The sequence below is a fragment of the Pistacia vera genome, unplaced genomic scaffold (assembly GCF_008641045.1).
Source record: "Pistacia vera cultivar Batoury unplaced genomic scaffold, PisVer_v2 Contig854, whole genome shotgun sequence".
In the NCBI taxonomy this organism is placed as follows: domain Eukaryota; kingdom Viridiplantae; phylum Streptophyta; class Magnoliopsida; order Sapindales; family Anacardiaceae; genus Pistacia; species Pistacia vera.
Genome location: NW_022196728.1, coordinates 10,218 through 29,491, shown reverse-complemented (window position 1 = coordinate 29,491; position 19,274 = coordinate 10,218). Strand labels below are relative to the sequence as shown.

General features: G+C 33.8%; 2 protein-coding genes and 1 pseudogene across 3 annotated transcripts; all 3 read right to left on the bottom strand.

The window, feature by feature from the left end:
• Positions 1-1,412, bottom strand: LOC116118682 (disease resistance protein At4g27190-like). The gene is made up of 2 exons (XM_031404664.1): positions 884-1,412; positions 1-405 (listed from the first exon to the last, which is right to left on the bottom strand). The coding sequence occupies exons 1-2, from the start codon at positions 1,269-1,271 to the stop codon at positions 281-283; spliced, it is 513 nt and encodes a 170-aa protein (XP_031260524.1). The 5' UTR covers positions 1,272-1,412; the 3' UTR covers positions 1-280.
• Positions 1,413-5,883: 4,471 nt separating this feature from the next.
• LOC116118679 (auxin-induced protein PCNT115-like) lies at positions 5,884-9,462 on the bottom strand. 2 transcript variants are annotated; one of them, XM_031404661.1, is made up of 5 exons: positions 9,109-9,459; positions 8,605-8,808; positions 7,738-7,910; positions 7,559-7,661; positions 5,885-6,510 (listed from the first exon to the last, which is right to left on the bottom strand). In XM_031404661.1, the coding sequence occupies exons 1-5, from the start codon at positions 9,346-9,348 to the stop codon at positions 6,172-6,174; spliced, it is 1,059 nt and encodes a 352-aa protein (XP_031260521.1). In that variant the 5' UTR covers positions 9,349-9,459; the 3' UTR covers positions 5,885-6,171. The 2 variants fall into 2 exon arrangements, with proteins under 2 accessions (XP_031260522.1, XP_031260521.1); XM_031404662.1 differs by lacking the exon at positions 8,605-8,808 and having other exon boundaries at positions 5,884-6,510; positions 9,109-9,462.
• A 959-nt stretch (positions 9,463-10,421) lies between these two features.
• LOC116118681 lies at positions 10,422-11,583 on the bottom strand (annotated as a pseudogene).
• Positions 11,584-19,274: the final 7,691 nt, after the last annotated feature.

Sequence of the window (19,274 nt, the reverse complement as noted above, 5' to 3'; positions counted from 1 at the left end):
ACAAACAAGAGTCTTTGAGTTCACCAACCACTTTATCTAGTCTATTTCGCGCTTGTTCCATTGTAAGGTTAACCTCCTTCAAGTATATCCAAACCCACGATATGTTTGAAGAAGTCTGACATGAAGTATCAATTTCCATTAGACTAGAGATTTAAAAAGTTTTCTTGAGTTCATCACCTGTTAAGTATTTGTAACTGAACCAAATATTTGAATATCCATTTTCCAGCCATGGTATGAACTTTGTTGGGGAAGGCATTCTCAATTCTCGCAAGGCATCTTCTCATTCAAGCCGATTTGTCTTGTTCTTCAATGCTCTTGCCACAGTAGTAATAGCAATGGGCAAACCTCCACATTCCTTGCATACATCATGTAGTCTATTCAGTCCAAGTGATTCAATAACATCACCTGCACAGGAATGCAAAACCATAAGTTAAGAGCTCCCAAAAATATAAAGTTTTCACAAAGGATGTGGAGTAAATTTGGGGACATAGCCATGGGTCATTCAAATTTTTCATTCTGTCAAGGCCTAAATTGAGGAACATAGCCAGGAATTTAATACAGTGGTTCAAGTTTAAAAAGACAATATCATTATCACAACAAAATATTGGTTGTAACATGCACTAAAATATTTATATTCATTTATAATATTTTCTATAATTGATACAATTGTAACACTTTATAGAGCTAATACAAAGACCAGTATCTACATATTGAGCAACAATATAAATCCTATGAATAGATATTCCAAAGTTTCATCTAATTTTTATCATAAATATGTGAACAGATATAAATTATAAGATCCATTTATAGTAAATACATGCAAAGCAACAATACAAATTAAATATATAAGAAAAATTGAAAATCCTATAATTAATTTAATTACCTGCCGTCTGACCGAAGAGGCTCCAAGCTCCAGAAGGAATTCCAACAGTCTTCAGATCAAGATCTTCCCAAGTATTATCTAAAATTAAAAGGATCTTCTTCCCCTTCTTAAATCTTTCAACTGCTAACTTATCTGCCAAATCTGGTTGACCGGCTTTCACGTCTGGAGTTTCTGTTACCTCTGCAAAAACCACCTCCTCAACGAAGAGATCTTCCATGGCTTGCCTACCAACTCCCTTCACAAACGTATTCTTCCCCACTCCACCCATGCCGGAAACTCCCATCATGGAGGTATTGACATCTTTCAACGCATCCCACATGTTTTTCACAGTGGATTTTCTTGATTCGAAAGGCCAATAATCGTGAATCAGATCCTCTGGTTCAACCATTTGATGGGGTGAGAGAGAAATAAAGTGAAAGAGAAGAAGTGAATGATGAAGATAAAGATGGAAAGAGCGAAGGTAGAATATGAAGGTCTCGAGATAATTAGCACCATCACATGGTGGCCATTATCATTTGACTCAGTAAATGCTTGCATCGAACGTGACGGCGAATTGTGAAAGCTGTACCGCATTAAATCCATATTTTTTTATTTCAGCAATCACCTTGAAATTACAAAAATTAAATAACCATTTTACCCGAGAAATTTGGGATATTACCTACAGGTACACATTAATTTTTTAATTTCAATAATCACCTTGAGGTTATAAAACTTGAAATGACCTTATACCCTCTAGATTTATATACAACGAAAACCGAGAGTCAATTAGAATGACCCTCTTTGAGACACTAAGTGAAGGATTCGTTTCATTCTTCTACTATTGCTTAGTAACAATCTCATCCACTTTGTTTAAAAAGTATTAAAAATATCCCTGTAAATATTAGAAACCTGTTTAAAAATATCCTCTTATAAAATTATAAATAAAAAATCTAATATAGGCGTTTTCAACACTTTCGACACAAAATAGATGAATTTATACTAAAAGACGTCATGTGAGAAAACAAAATGAGCTGATACATGAATAACAAAAGGTCTAACAAATTTAATTAACACTTTATTTCAGTAAAATGTTTTAATAACATGAGATTTTTTTTTTTTTTTTATAGTAAACTAGTAGTGTGTTTGACCTTTTTGTAGTAAGTATCATCTCATCTGCTTTAAGAAATACGATCTTTAACTCTTATTTTTTTACAAATCGCTAAATTATTCTATTTAAGTTTGGAGGGAATCACGTTTTTACCATAATTTGTTAAAAATGTTGAGAGGCTAATATGTTTTTTGAAGGTTAAATTAATGATATTTTTATAAACCAGTTGGTGTTTATTACAAAAAAAAATTTGTCAAAAATATAAGGGTCCATTTGGTATATTATTCTTATACTTTTTAGAATAATATTTTGATATAAAGTTAAATTTGGTGGGTATTACGATGTAAGATTTAAAAATTAAAAAAAATATCCTCTATGTTTATTTATTTACTAAACACCCATATAATAAAATATTAAAAGTTAACAAAAACACCTCTAACCCACCTATTAAATATGGAAAGCCGGCCACCACCACCGGAGGATGGCCTGAGTCGCCGTATCAGCGCATGACTGGCTGGATTTTGCCGGTCGTGCGCCGATATGACCTTTTTCGACTAAATCTATGGCTAGATTTGGCCATTGACGGCCAAATCTGACCGTATTTGGTCGTTAATGACGACCATATCTTGGCCGTCGTTGACGACTGGCTATGGCCAAAGCTCTGGCCATTAACGACCAAATCTTTGGTCGTAGATTTGGCATTTTTCCGTCAGATCCACTGTGGATCTAGTCGAGAAAAGCTAGATCGATGCACTACCGGTCATATTCAGCCAGTAGTGTGTCATTATATCAAATACCAATCAGCTTCCTACAATGGTGGCTGGAATTTGGTAAATGTGGGTTGCTGGGGTATTTTTGTAATTTATAAAAAAATATTGAGGGTGTTAGTAAATTAATAAATTTAGAAGGTTTAAAAGAAATTAAATAATATTTTGAGAATAAGCAAATTTCACTGTTTAACTTTCCCTGGTATAGGCTTAGAGTTAAAAAAAAAAAAAAAAAAAGAGTAATATTATGAAATTTATTTTCACCTGCAAATTAAAGAAATTGTTTTGTGTCACAAGTTTCGACAACCAATCAGTAATCGTTTAATCACGAAAAAGAGACATGGAGATCAACGACTCATATTTGTTACATAGAGATATCTGATGCTTTTAATTCAATCTCAGTGGCTAATGCCAGTTCCACGTGATATTCTGATCATTTGAAATAAAATAATAAAAGCACAGAAATTTATTTTCGTTAAATTACATAACACTCCTCATCAAATTTAGTATTTTCTTGGGGGTTAAAATCGACCCCTAAGGTTTGTTATAAAACAAAATCTCCTTAAAATTTTTAAATAACAAAAATCTCTCATCTATTAATGAATTATTAGTAAACCATTAAAATCTACTGTATTATAAGTTAAAATCTATTACCAAATTGTCTTAAATTGTCTTTTTATCGTTTATTTTAACACTTAAAACTTAACGACTCTGTTTTAAAAACTAGACCAGACCGGCCGGTCCGACCGAGACCAGACAACTTCTCCGATCCGGTTCAGGTCTTTGGGGGTTTTTGTAATATTTCAAAATTATAAGAGTTAATTGTAATTTTATAAGGGTGTTTTGGAGATATGCCAAACGTTTATGGATTAATTGGTAATTTTTGGGGGTATTTTTGAAATAAATAAAAATTTTAGGGACTACTTGAACTTTTTTAGGGAAAATTTTGAATATATTAAAATTTAAGGGATTAATATGTTTTTTTTAAATAATTGTAGTTAACGTCATCGATCTAACCGGTTGGACCGGTTGACCCGTGACTCGGGCAGCAAAACGGGTTGTCCTCCTATCCAGGTTTTAAAACAATGCTTAACGATAAGGAAATTTTTATTATTTTATTATATTTTAGGGGGATTAATGTATTTAACCCTTTTTATTTTCTTATTATGGGTTCAACACTTTTCTTCCAAGGTTTGTCTATTATTTTTGTACCATTAATCAAACTTTTAAGTTCGTTTAATTTAAAATGTATATAATTTTTTCTAAAGTTGATAAAAAATGATTTTATAATTATAAAATCATAACCTAATGGATTTTTTGTAATTTTCAGAAGCTTTTTGTGGTTTTAAAATTTTTTAGATGCGTTTAATTTAAACGGTCTCACGTATATACAATTAATCTGTTATTTATTTAAATTGAGTGGAACACTAATTTTTATTTTACATTTATTATAATGAATTAAATGTTAGTGCCATTAACTTTTATAATAGGGAAGAAATGATTCTAATTTTATAACGAGTTTAGAGTAAAATCTAATTTAATAATTTTTTTGATATAAGGGTGTGGAGCATATTATAGGATTACCATCCATTATTCATAATATATGACATAATAATAGTAAATAATTATATAGATGACATAAGCCATCCCATTTCACTAAATATTTTCTACTACATAATTGTTAGATAAACAAATAATAAATATCTATCACATAATTATGTAGAGTAATACTACAGAAACCGAAGGTTGTGCACCGAATGACGTGACAAAATCATGATCGTTGATTAATATTAATTGATAATAAATCAATGGTCAAGATTTTGCCACGTCATTTGGTGCACAGATTCGGTGTACAACCTTCGGTAGTTCTATCATTTTCGAATTATGTAAGCTAAACAATCACAAATCAATATGACGCACATTATTTGTAACAATAAAGATAGGTTGATAAACTCTTCTTATTAACTTTCTCTCACAAACGTAACTTGACAGCTTGCAATTAATCAGGTGGAACTCATTGCGAGCCGATCAATTGTGAACTGTTACGTTGTGTTTGTGAGAAAAAGTTAATGAAAAATGTTTGTGAACATAGATTACCTTGTTTGTAATACAAACTTAGAATGTATAACATTATTGAATAAAAGAATCAATATTAATGATAGAGTAAAACCCTTTTTCCCACCCAAGGTTTGCCTTAATGACACTTTTCCACCCAAAAAGTTTCAAAATACCACTTTCCCACCCAAGGTTTGCCTTAATGACACTTTTCACTTAAAAAGTTTCAAAATACCACTTTCCCACCAAAGTTTATATTCTGTTGATACCCAAAATACTCTTCACTTTCTCATTTTGCGTTCAGTGAGTTACCAGGAGTCAAGGGAAGAGGGGTTTTGTAAAGTATAGGTCGGTGGATCAAATGGTGGTGACTGATTAAATATTCGTCATCGGAATCAGTCGGAAGTCAACTAAGAACAAGAAACCTTAGCTCTACGATGGCCAGCAATCGGCGAGAAATCATATTCTTAAGTGAGTGGGGTTTTGTAAAGAGGAAATCGGAGGTCCAAATGGTGGTGACGAAAAAGAATTTTCATCGTCCGATTCGGCTTTCAACTTTCGGTAGTATCGAAATATTAATTTCGAATAGAAAAGTGACATTTTGAAACTTTTTAGATAGAAAAATATTAATAAGGCAAACCTTGGATGGGAAAAAGTAATTTATTCTTAATTATATGGTTATCGGTCTTACTAAGTGTTCTATATTATTTTAAAGGTACACATTTTATGATCCGTAATCCACATGATCTAAGCAATAATAAATCTTGTGATACAAACTCAATTAAAACATATGATAAATAATGGAATGTGTAATTGAATTTAATTAAAGAAAATATCTAGATTTTACAAAAGAGTAATCCTACAGCCACCGATAATAGTGCACCGAATTTGTGCATCGAATGACGTAACAAAATCCTGATCGTTGATTAATATTAAGTTAAAATTAATCAACGATCAAGATTTTGTCACGTCATTCGGTGCATTACTATCGGTAGCTGTATTATTTTCCCTTTACAAAGACTCTCTAGTGTGATGCTTTATGCCTTTTATTGAAAAAAGAAAAAAGAAAGAAAAAAAACTAAAAAAAAATGTATTTATAATTCTAAGCTAGCACATCTTTAATTACAATAATACCCCTTCAGAATATGAAAATATCAAATTCCCAACGTCAAACACAGGTAAATCAATGATATGATTGATGAGTTTTAAATGATGAATTACAGACAGAACACTCTGTTTATTGGCCAAAATACTAAACTGCTATGCTCTTCTCCATATCAGAATCAGGCATAATAATTTTACAGAAAATACTTAGCCTTGCATAAATTGCATGAAGTTAAAGGCATCAGCAGAATGCAAACTCTGCAGGAATTTCAACTTCAAGAAGCTCTCCATGAAGACAGTGACGGCGTTTCCGATTCCTTGTAAGTAGGAAAACCACTCCAATATCTATCACCCTTCACAGCATCCGCCGAAGTGATGGATTCAAGTTCAGCTATTTCTTGCAGCGTCAGTTTCACAGACAACGCTTTAATATTCTGATTGAGGTTCTCAATCTTTGTGGTTCCAGGAATTGGACAGACATCATCTCCCTGGTGATGAATCCAGGCTAGTGCAAGCTGTGACGGCGTGCATCCCTTCTTTGTTGCGATTTCACTTACGCGCTCGAATAGCAGTTTGTTGTGCTCCAGATTTTCGGGTTGGAACCTCGGGAAACGCTGCCAAAGTTGAAGATGAATTTCAGGACCGGAACTGATATTAAATCAGTAAGATAAGAGCGGCCAAAATGGTTTCAGCAAAAAGACTAATTCAGGCATTTGCAATGATGCCTAAATTCCTATAACCAGTGGCAGCCATCCAAGACAGAAATAAGCAAAGCCAGAGAGAGGGTTTAGGACCATAGGGATGGGCAACAAGACAAATTCTGATGATAAGCAACATATGAGCTTCATTCGCTTGGATTCACTTTATAAGGTTTGGGTCTCCATTGAACAAAATAGAGACAAATATGAAACCAATATAACAAACAAACAAATCACAGACAATACAGAGAAAAAATAATACGTGCGATTTATCCTGATTCACTCATTTTGGACCACGTCCAATTGAGTCAATATTATTGCAATACTTCCTCATTTTTCTCGTTTACAATGAATGAATTGTCTTATGATTGCTATCACCCTCATAACAATTGAGAAATATGTTTATATACTAAGTTTAAAAGATTAAACCTAGTTTTATAAGGATTTCTATTCCTAAATCTAAACCCAATAAAGAATTAATGAATTAAAGAAATCTCACAGCAGTTATACATGAAAAAAAAAAAAAAACCCTAACAGCTTAGGGGCTCGGGGGTATTGCCCCCGTGACCCCCGCCTGCGCACTGGGTAACTGGGCTCCCAGTCAGCAGGACCCCCGATTGCGTCTACTTAACCCATTAATTCTGAAGTAGTCAACAACTCCAACATCCATAACTAAATAGATGCGTTTTTGGTGAAGGACGTTTGCGTGAAGCTCAAAATTAACTACGTACTCGGTTAAACCCGAGCATTGTCTACTTGATTAGATCCGATAATTGACAAAGCCAGAGCTATAACTACGGAGAAAGTGATCTCACTTGCCCCGCCTGGCCTTGGAGTAGGCTGTTGCTCTAGCTTCCATTGAATGCTCAGGATGATGAATTAATCAAATTCCAAAACGTTTTAGCAGAAAATTAAGGTAAAAGCCATAAGAAGATACTAAGAATTGAACTGTAAGTTCATGAACCTGTCTAACATCATCCTTTGAAAAGCTGTCAATCAATTTAGGCCCAGATGAAAGGAATCCTCGTCCCAGAGGACTGTATGCGACAATTCCAATGCCAAGTTCCCTGATCAATTATGAGCAGGATTCCATTAGAATTTAACATCATTTCTATAAACAGTTTAGTCTGGATAATGTGTTACCTGCATGTGGGAACTATCTCTTCTTCCACATCTCTTGCCCATAAGGACCATTCCAATTGCACTGCTGTTATCGGATGAACAGCGTGAGCACGTCTAATTGTCGAAGCAGAAGCTTCGGATAGACCTATATACTTTATTTTACCCTCTTCAACTAGTTTTTTCAGTTCCCCCATCTTGCAAAACACACCAAAAAAGATCAAAGAATTAGTGTATGCTTCTGAGCGGTTGTTGCTCATGATCCAACAAGATCTTTAGGCTGTTTTATGTTTACATGTTCTTAAGTAATATCAAAATAATTTGAGTTTCCGCATGAAGATTTCACTCACAAAATAGAAAATTGACAAATATCCTCTCCTGGAATGAGATTTTATGTGATGACATGCAAGATTTGTGGTTTATTGTTAATAATATGAAAAGATATTTAAGCATAAAAACCTGACATTGGAAAGTTTCTTATGGGTAAAAAATGGGGAATCTTCCGAAAAAGAAACAGAGAAAGAGGAAGAACACTAAATCAATTGAATGAAACTTTGATTTGGTCAAATTGATGACACAAACAGAATCCAACCCAACCCCTCTTTCAATCAAACAGATAAAAGTAAAACCATAAAGTCATGATGGGGCCAATTGCTTAGACTTTACTTCTACAAACCATGACTTCCAAAAACAGCCAATTCAATAAAGCATCATAAATCTTTAGACTAAAATTAGATATCCAGATTTGAGTTGGGAACTCTTTCTAAGCCCATTTTATAAGGTGGGTAATGAGGTGGATAGAACAATAGACAATGATCGTAATTCTCCTAACCCCACTCACCAAGGTGGGTAGAGGAGAAGGTTAAATGAAAAGTTTAACGAGGGGCAAACCGTGACTTCAATGGGTACTCGAGTGTCAATCCGATGCTGATAATAAAGATCAATATAATCAACACCAAGGCGGTTCAAGCTCCCCTCACAGGCAGCTCTCACATAAGCTGGATCACCACGTATTTCCATCTTGCCATCATCCCCATGGTTTATACCAAATTTAGTAGCCAATTCAACTTTTTCTCTCATCCCTCCCTTCAGAGCCTATATGGACAAATTCACAAGTTTTAATATAACAAATTTTGGAAAAATTGGTAATCTAGTCAAAGAAAAATTAGACTTGGGTTGGAATAAAAGGAAAGTTTTAGTCCTGTAGGCAGATTCAAATTGATGTTATCAAGAAATTCAGTCATTAAGGTTTGGAAAAACTGATGTAAATACGGTTAGGAGTGTAACAAAAAAAAGAAAAAAAATCTCGCCCATGAGGTTAGCAAAACCCTAAATTCTTGTACTAAATTTTTATCAATAAAGCAGAGAGAGAGAGAGAGAGAGAGAGTAGGGAACCTTGCCAAGAAGGATTTCATTGGTGAGAGGCCCATAAGCTTCAGAGGTGTCAAAGAAAGTAACACCACTGTTAATGGCATGGTGGATCAAAGAGATCATTTCAGGTTCAGGCTTTGGGGAGCCATAAAAACCTGACATGCCAAAGCATCCTAAGCCTTGAGCTGATACTTCCAGGCCTTGTGAACCAAGCTTCATTCTCCTCACACTTGCCGTCGCCATGGCGTTGAAACTTGGCCGCATGCAGTAACTTAAGCCACTGTATACCAGTAAAGCTTTAAGGCTTGTAGGGTTCTTGAAACAACTTCCCCTTGTATGCTTTTATATATAGTTTCATGCTGAATTAAGCATTTATGAAAAATATCTTGAAAAGTGGGGAAAATTACAGAAGGGAGTCCATTATTTTCCAAAAGACAAAAAGTAAAAGCAAAACCAAGACTGTTTGTTGGAAAATGATAGCATCCTGAAAATTCAAAGGAGTTGGATCATGCTACAGTACCATAAACTGAAAGGACGATTTTGCTGGTCTTTTAAAAAGTTATCCTGACTATTTGCATGTGTGATGTGAATTTTTTTCTTTTTTTTTTTCTATCGTTAACAGCATCAGCATGAATCATACTTCTTCTTCTGTCTTTCAAAGTCCATCTCTATATAAATGTGTTTACGAAATTTCCCCGAAATATAGCCACCTTCGAGTTTTTGGATGTACCTGTTGTTCTATTGAGTTTAACAAGCTTCGAACACCCTGTTGTTTGTTGGGATATATGTTATCGTGACTTTAGAGAAAAAGTGGCCTTTATTGTCTATATGTGATGTTTTTTTGTTCAAAAAGGTTTATAGTATCACACTGGTATTCCTGATGTGGTGCCACAACAAAATACATGTATGCTAAGTAGTTATTACATTTTAACAGTTATGGCCCCTGAAATCTGAAATTTCAGAATGCATCGTTAACATTTTAATCTTTTTTCAGCAATGCCCTCCTTATGAACTTAATTTCCTTAATTTCAGATTTCTTTTTGACATATAATGCATAATATCATATTATAAGAATTATCTTAGCTTACCACGATTGCATAGAACTTCTAAGCCTGCAGAAAGTGCATGAAAGTACCAAGACGTTAGAATAACCATGGCGAAAATGCATTTGCTTAAGCTCTGGATTTAAGTTAAGCAAGTTCTGAAGATAGTTTCACAGAAAGGTTTATCTATAATTAGATTTCTTAGCAACTTACCAAAGTTCAAAAGCTTAAAAGAATCATCTAAATTCCATATTTTGAGACCACCTGATGGATAAAAACAAAAAGTAAGTGTATTTAACGCGATTACATACATACTTGATAGACGTTAAGTAATCATTTGACTCAAACATTTGGCTAAAAAGCTTAAACTGCTAGGCAAGAGCATCAACATTATAAGTATGGCAAGGAGGCAGATAAACAAAGTCTAACAACATGCTTTCAAGAAGGTCTCCATGAAGACAGGGCTGGAGTTTCAGAGTTCTTGTAACTAGGGAAATTTCCCCACTGTCTATCACCCTTTACAGCACCCGCGGCGGTAATGGATTCAAGTTCAGCCATCTCTTCTGGAGTCAGTTTCACAGACAATGCTTTGACATTTTGATTGAAATTATCAATCTTGGTGGTTCCAGGAATTGGACAGACATCATCTCCCTGGTGATGAACCCAGGCTAGCGCAAGCTGTGATGGGGTGCATCCCTTCTTCGTCGCTATTTCGTTAACACGCTCAAACAGCAGTTTGTTGTGCTCCATATTTTCAGGTCGGAATCTGGGATGATGCTGCAATTCCAAAGTTTTAATCACATGAGATCATAAAATTTCATTAACTGCCTTTCCCCACAAACAACTTATAAAAGCTTTCGGAGATTATATGATTAAAAAAAGTGAGGCCAAATGCAGATGCACTAAATTTCAGATACTAGTAATTGAATTGTATGTTTACAAACCTGTCTAACATCATCCTTAGAGATGCTTTCAAGCAACTTAGGCCCTGATGAAAGAAATCCTCGTCCGAGAGGACTGTAAGCAACAATTCCAATGCCAAGTTCCCTGATCAATTATGAGCAGGATTCCATTATAATTTGTAACATTAATTCTGTAATCTGTTTCCTTGACTCTAAACCATTTAATCTCAAATATTGTTCACCTGCAAGTAGGAATTACTTCTACCTCCACATCTCGTGATCATAAGGACCATTCCAACTGCACAACTGTTATCAGATGAACAGCATGAGCTCGTCTAATTGTCGAAGCAAAACCTTGAGATAGACCTATGTACTTTATTTTACCTTCTTCAACTAGTTTTTTGAGTTCCCCCATCTTTCAGAGCAGACAAGAAATGAAACAAATTATCAGTTGTTTAGAAGATGTGATCCATAAGGAACATAATTGAAGAATACATCTTCCTGCTAACAGACTCATAATGTGTTATTATAACTCATCTCTCTTCAATGAATCATGTAGTTTCTATAATACAATACATCAAACAATGAAGAACATAAAATCCTTCCGCCTTATCGAACAGATTAATGTTTATAGACACATTTTCAACTTCAAACCAGATTTCAATGGGAACTCAGAGAGTCAATCCGATGCCGGTAAGGAAGAAAAAAACAATAATTGTGAAACCCCGTTTTTAATCCTAATACATATTACATATTCTGTGTGATTTTATTTTTATGGAAGCGGATTTCTATTAGTTTTTAAAAGTTTTATTGGGAATGAAATTGCAAGATAAGTAAGCTGTTGGGTTTGCATGTAACAGGGGGCAAAATCTGGAGGTTTATTTGAAAGAAATGCTGATGTGGTAGGGGTTTAGCGGGATTACCTGTAATCTAGGGGCAGAAGTATAAATTTAGAAAGACTAAAAATATAAAATATGAAGAAGAAGAAAGATGAAAGAAGAAACCCGAGAGAAAGAAAAGAAAAAGGAGAAGAGAAGAAAGAGTGGGTTGGCCGAGAGGTTGAGCGACAGAGCAATGGAGGAAATGAAACGAAATAGAATTGGGGAGAAGAAAGAAAAATAGCAGATCGGCCATAACCCAGTTTCTAATAGTCCATGCATGTAGATTGGGAGGTAGAGATTCTAAATTTCTTCTTCAATCCAAGAGAAATTAACCCATTATTGTTCTGATGCTAGGAACGAAGGAGAAGAATGGAGGAGAGTGCTTGAGCCTTCAATTTTTAGTTCGGTTGAGCTGAATGGTGAGTGGACCAGCCAAAAACTCTTTTAAAAACTCAATTCCTGTTTGCATGTAAAGTGTTGATTTCTATTATAGTGTTTGATCCAAATTTTGGTGTGATATCTTGTTAAATCTGTCTTGCATGTGTCGGCTGAGCTGACTTTAAAGTGCTGCATGTCCAGTTTCGATTCTAGCACCATGTCTTGATGAAATCTGGAAATTTTTGTAAGTGGAAAATGCATTGAATCCTTTTCTAAAGTTTGCATTTTTCAAGTTGCATGGTACTTGATGTTTATTGTTTCACGCATTTAAAAGTTATGTGTAAGTTGATTATTTGGAATANAATTAATTAAGTAGTAATCAATTAATGTAATGCTATAATTAATTATACTATAAATCAATTAAGTAATGTTATAAAATTATAATTAATTAAGTAATCATTTAACTATAATGTAATGTTATAATTGATTAAGTATGATATTTAACTAGTAATTAAATTTATTAATGTTTATCAATTTATCATATATAATTAATTAATTACTAATTTATTATAGATATACTTAAAACTTGATAATTGAAGTAAATAACTAAATATATTATTACTCAATCAAATATACTATTTTATTCAAAAATAATTCTTTTAATAACATTAAAAATGTAAAACTCTTTTAATTGGATCATAATTCCAATTATTCACTTAATTAATCAAAACTTTAATATTAATGTATTATAATATACTAAAGCTTTTAATATGGTGTAATTAATATGTAATAAGGATAATTGTATTAGTATATTTATTTAATTAGGTTATTCTAAAAATTTAACTTTTTATATTTTAAATTTTTTTATATGTAAAATAATAGAAACCCTCCATTATTCACATTTCACAAATATTTCATTGTAGTTCAGGTTCCAAAATAAGTTCCAAAACAGGTTCCCAAACAAGTTCCAAAAATTGGTTCCAAATCGGGTACCCCCTACAGGTTCCAAACAGGGTACCCTTTTTATAGGTTCCGGATCTGGTTCCTCCACACACAAGAATCGGAACCGGAACCGCACAGTATTGGTTCCAAAAAATTAGAACCGGAACCTACCTGCACAGTACCGGTTCCAAGTAAGTTCCGGTTCCGGTTCTACCCTCCGGTTCCGATTCTACACGCTACCCGTGCTCACCCCAGTATTTTCCATGAAATCTCATATGTTGGCATGTCTTATCCTTATAGGGAATATTCATATATTATTATTATTTTTGCTCTTAGATTTAATTATAATTATAATGTGTTACATGAGTTTTGACTTTTAAAAGTGATATTTGTTTATGATTTATAAGTACATACGTAATATACTCTTGACTTACATGTTACTTGAAATTATGCATGAGATTGTTGTGGTGCTAAAACCATCCTACGAAGTACCCATCCCCCAGAGATACAGATTTTTGGCTCTGCCCAAGCGATGCAGGATTCCGCCAGGTATGACAGATTTTATTGGCTCTGCCTGGGCGTTGAGTGGTCCGCCAGGTATGACAGATTTCATTGGCTCTGCCTGGGCGTTGAGTGGTCCGCCAGGTATGACAGATTTTATTGGCTCTGCCTGGGCATTGAGTGGTTCGCCAGGTATGACAGTTTCAGTGGCTTTGCCCGTGTGATGATAGATCTTGCCGGGTATGACAGGTATGTCCCTCGCTCTGCCTGCGTGTGGGACGCCCATCAAGTATGACAGATTTTCCCTAGGGTACTAGTTGGGTGAGAGTTTTCACATGTGATTGAGAGATTATTTGGATATGTACATATATGTATATCATCTATTTGAAAATGGGAACTTATAAATGTAAATGTTATCCGTATATGAACTGTTTCTTAGAAATGATGTTTTTAGATAAACATGAGTGTTTATTTGTTTACCATAATAGTGTTCACAAAGAAATCTTGCCATGAGAGATTTCAACATGTGTTATGAAAGATGGCTCATATTATAAAATGTGTATACGGAAATGAAATTGTATAAGCATGAGTGTTTTTATTGTATATTGAAATGTTTTATTACATACTAAACCATTCCCCACTCACTGAGCATTTCTAGCTCACCCCTCGTTTTCAAATGTTTTTCTTTCCCCCCCCCACCAGGTTTAGAAGGTGATCGTGCAGAAGAGTAAATTCCACTCAAGGTTGGGCCACACGACTTCATTTCACCATAGATTCTATAGTTGTATTTTGTTTTCCGCTGTAAAGTTTATGTTTCTTTCATCATGTATTTATTTCTTGTTTTGGATTATTAAATATATGGAAAAAAAAAAAATCTGATACCATACATTTCATTTTGTGAAAATTTTAATTACATTTGTTTATATGTAAATGACGTTACATTTTTATGATGTTTTATTTATAAATGGGTTTTATAGTTTTCGCACACGGCACGTCTTGATCACCTGAGTCTTATGGGTGCGTCCGGAGCCTATGGGATAAGGAGAGTCGGGACAGGTCGTGTCACTTATACTACTGTCAAACCGAATAAAGGTATGTCTGGAATCAAAGATAGATAACAGGAGTTATCTGCCCACAATCCTGACCAAACACAGCCGAAAAGCTTATAAATTTTTTTATTATTGAATCTGATTTCAAGATTGAGAGTTATAGTCTCATGATTGCGCTGCTGCTATATTTGTCAATTGATTGGGAGTCTTGTTTTATGCAATTATATTGTATAGGGCCTGGTTTGGGTACAATATTTTGTGGGCTGGTTAAATAGTGTCTTGTGTTTTTAAAGCATGTTTGGTTTGCCTACATTGAAGAATTTCGGGTAATTTTGTTGACTTCCATTAATTTGCTTTGTATTTCAGTTGTATTTGTTTGATTAGAAGTATGTTTTACTCGTAAACTTAATTAGTTGTTGAGCTAGAGGTAGCTTTGTTTGAACAAAACCTGATTTTGTTTTTGTTTGTTTGTTTGTGAAACAAGTGTGAATGGGTTTATAGAATACGGTGTTTCATGTTTCAGTTTGATGGTTTTTATGTTATGAATCGAGTGTCAACTAGCAAGGGTTGTTGATTATCCAGTTTTTGAGAGAGTAGAGAGAAGATGGTGAGAGGCGAGGTAATGAGAGCTTACAGAGATTTGATTAGACCCACAAGGTATTCATTCGCTGGAAACATTGTGATGCTTAGGGAATTTGTCGAAGAAATCCATAAGAGATTCATCAAGAATCGCCATGTTAACTCCAATACTGAGATCCATAAACTCCTTGAACGTGCACGTTTATTCTCTCTTCTCATTAGATCTTTGATTGCCAAATCTAAACTCAATCAACGTGGTGGCTTCGGTATGCTACTCTTATTCATTTCCTTAATCTATGTTATGTGTTGGTTAAATTGTATGTGAGAGGGCATTTAATATTTTGACCTTACAAGAGAAATTAATTTAACCGTTAATTTTTAATGCCAATAATGGTTGATGGAAGCGAAGCCTAAAGTGAAGCTGCTAGAGCCACACGTGAGATCCCTTATAGAGAGGACCTCGAAGCTTCATCGAAGAAGCTATTTCAAAAGTCTGGATAACTAGTACCTTAATCTCTATTATGTGTTGGTTAAATTGTCTTTGAGAGGGCATCAGTGTATGCCTTAGGAACCAATTGCGTTGTCGGTTCAAGGGTATTAGGTTTGTCCACACGTGATATCCTTTCTGGAGAGCGCCTCGAAGCTTCATTGAACAAGCTATATCGAAAGTCTAGATAACTAGTGAAAGTTTGTCATGTACTTGAGTTTCTGCTTCTTTCTTTTCATTTAGTTGGTGTTATTGGCTCTAATAGTCGATCATCAGTGAGCTTTTAGATTCTTATGTATATTTTTAAGAGCAGTATTATTATTGAGGTTTGGTCGAATTAGAGATAACCTCAATTGAGGTTTGGTCGAATTAGAGATAACCTCAATTGAGGTTTTAGATTAAAAGGGAGAGAGATTCGATTGAAAGAGCATAAAGGGAAAATATTGAATGTTTTCTTGGTTTCTTCTTTCTTCAGCTATCAACATTGAAGAATAAGCCAAATTACTTGGAATTTGAGATTGGTTTTCGGTTGAAAATGATGGGATCAATATGAATTAAAATTCATGGGTGCGTTTGGCTTATTATTTTTATCCATGTACCCAATCCTATTCTTCAAATGTTGTTTGACACATTATTCCCAAAAATATTAGTCTTTTTTAATTACTTTTAGACCCCATAAGTTTATTAATTTCATTAAATACCCCCCAGAAAAAGTTTAAAAACTAACAAAAACACCCCCACCCACCAATACTTGCTAGATTCTGGCAACCACCATCGGTGATAGTCGGAATCTGTCACAATAGTCACAAAACCACCGGAAATAGCCGGCAATGGCCAGATCGAAATGGCCTTCATTGACAGACAACGACGACAATATCTTTGGCTGTCACTGACGATCAAAGATGGCCTTTTTTGGCCGTCGAAGGCCACATCCGGCCTTAGATCTGGCCTTTTCTGGCCAGATCCGTGGTGGATTTGGCCGGAAAAAGCCATAACGACGCGTTACGACACAAATCCGACTGGTTTGCGTCATAACACAATTTTCCGGCCAGATTCCGGCGGTGGTGGCTGGAATCGGGCACTACGGGTGGTAAGAGTGTTTTTGTCAATTTATAATATTTTAATATATTTGGGTGTTTATTAAATTAGCAAACCTTGGGGGTTTTTTTTCCATAAATTTTATCTCGTAATACTCCCATATCCAACTATCCAATATTATCCCCAAAATCCTATCCAAAATAATAAACCAAACGAACCCCATAAAGTTTGGAGCTTTGTTTAATTTGTAAGTTTTCATGTAAAATTTAATTATAATTCCATAATTAATAACATGGTTTTTTGCAATTTGTTTTTCTATATCTTATTTTGAAAAATAGAAAAAAAAGATTTACAAATTAATTTCAACCAATATAAACTTTCACTAATTAATTTCAATTACCAGTTGAGAGAGAACAATTTTGCTATATTTATTTATTTATTTTTGTATCTTTCCTCATTTTCCTTTTCCGAAAAATATGTGGACTTTTAAGTAAGTCAGATGCAACTCGTAAAGAAACCCTAAGAGATTGGTCTGGCAGTCAAGGAGGTTTGATCCCTTCCTTTAGTTTTTGGGTTCAAACTTTGGGGCTACCTACCACAATAATATTGTGACTTACTTACTCTTTTGGGCTTGTATGGTGTTTAATGGACCTTGGAAATTAGTGAGGTGCTTGTAAGTTGACTTGGTTACCCAAAAAAAAAACCCCCCATCAAGCCTTGAGAAATCTTGTGCCTAGAATTTGTTTTTTTTTTTTTTTAATTTTTTTAATTTTTTTTTTTAAGAAGTTAGGCATGAAATTATGAATAAAAGATATTTTCTTTTAACTAATGAAAATTAAAATTTTGCTAAATTTGAATGGGAATTAAATTAGATGAATTTTTAAAATGGAGAAAATCTTATATTTTGAATTTTTTATTAATAGTTAAGGCGAAAAACAAATGAATATATAAATAGAAGAGATTTTCAAATAAATATAGCCTAAAAGAATTGAGTGTGCTATTCAAACCCCAATTCAAATAAAATCAAACTTCAAATAAATATTAACTTATTTATAAAGCAATTTGAAGGATAAGTACTAAATAAAATAGAATATATAGATTTTAAAAGGGTATTTTTGGAATAATTGGGTGGGATATATAAACCTAATTTTATTTATAATTTTTGGTTTAGAAATAGATTTAGTTGGACTTATATAACACCATTAAAAATAATTATTCAGTTTGACAGATCTAGGCCCATTTTTCCAGGCCGGAATCGAAGAATTGGCTCTATGAATTCAGGCCTTCTTGAATTATGAAAACGACGTAGTTAGACATACAGCCATTAAATGTTTCAGTAAGTAAATTAAGAAGAAAAGAAATTCTTATTTCAAAGTAATTCTGAAAATTTTAATAAATGAATTTATTTTTCTAATACATTAACTTGTAACTATATGGATAATTACTAACGAATGTCCTTTGTGATGTAAAATAATAGAAAATAAATTAATCAGGAGTGATTTTCAGCCCTCATCTATTTGATCCTTACCGCCATGACTAAGTACACACCATCTATAATTTTGAGTAGTCCAAGCCCAACTCATCAACCAAACCTAATTGCTCTTCGTGATATTGAATCAAATTCCTAAAATTCGTCAACTAAAATACTTATCCTCTGTCTGATTTAACTTTTCAACTTTATTTTATTCTACTATCTTATTATAAAAAATGAAAAACGCATTTGTTTTAATACTATTCAAAATTCAATCATATCTTATTCAACTCAAAACATTTAACAATTACATTTCTTAATAAAAGTTTATAAATTAATAAAAACACCCCCACCCATCCAAGCAACAGTTGCCTGCCAGTTGTCAACATCGAAATGACACACTATTGGCTAGATCTGGCAGATCGTGTGCCGATCTATCCATTTTCGATCAAATCCACCATGAATTTGGTCAGAAACGGTCAGATCTACGGCCAAACGACTATCATATCTTCCAACGATGGCTAAAATTTAGCTTTCAACGATCAAATCTTTGGCCAAATTAGTGCACGATCGATCAGATTCAGCTAATCGTGCGCCATTCCGATGAATGTCGGCGATGATGGCTAGCTTTCGACAATCAGTTGAGTGGGTGGGAGTGTTTTGTTAATTTATAAACTTTTATTTTGGGAGGGTGTTTAGATAAATTAACAAATGTAGGGGGTTAAAAATAATCTTAATGTTTTAAGAAAATATTTTCCAAAAATGCATCAAACACGTTCTCAGAATCTTATCCTATTTGATTAAATCTCATTATATCTTATTTTGAATAGAATATTATTAAAAATAGTATACCAAACGAACCTATTTCTTCTAATTAATGTTCTTTTTAGCTGTTATTATCAATTTTAAGTGGGGATAT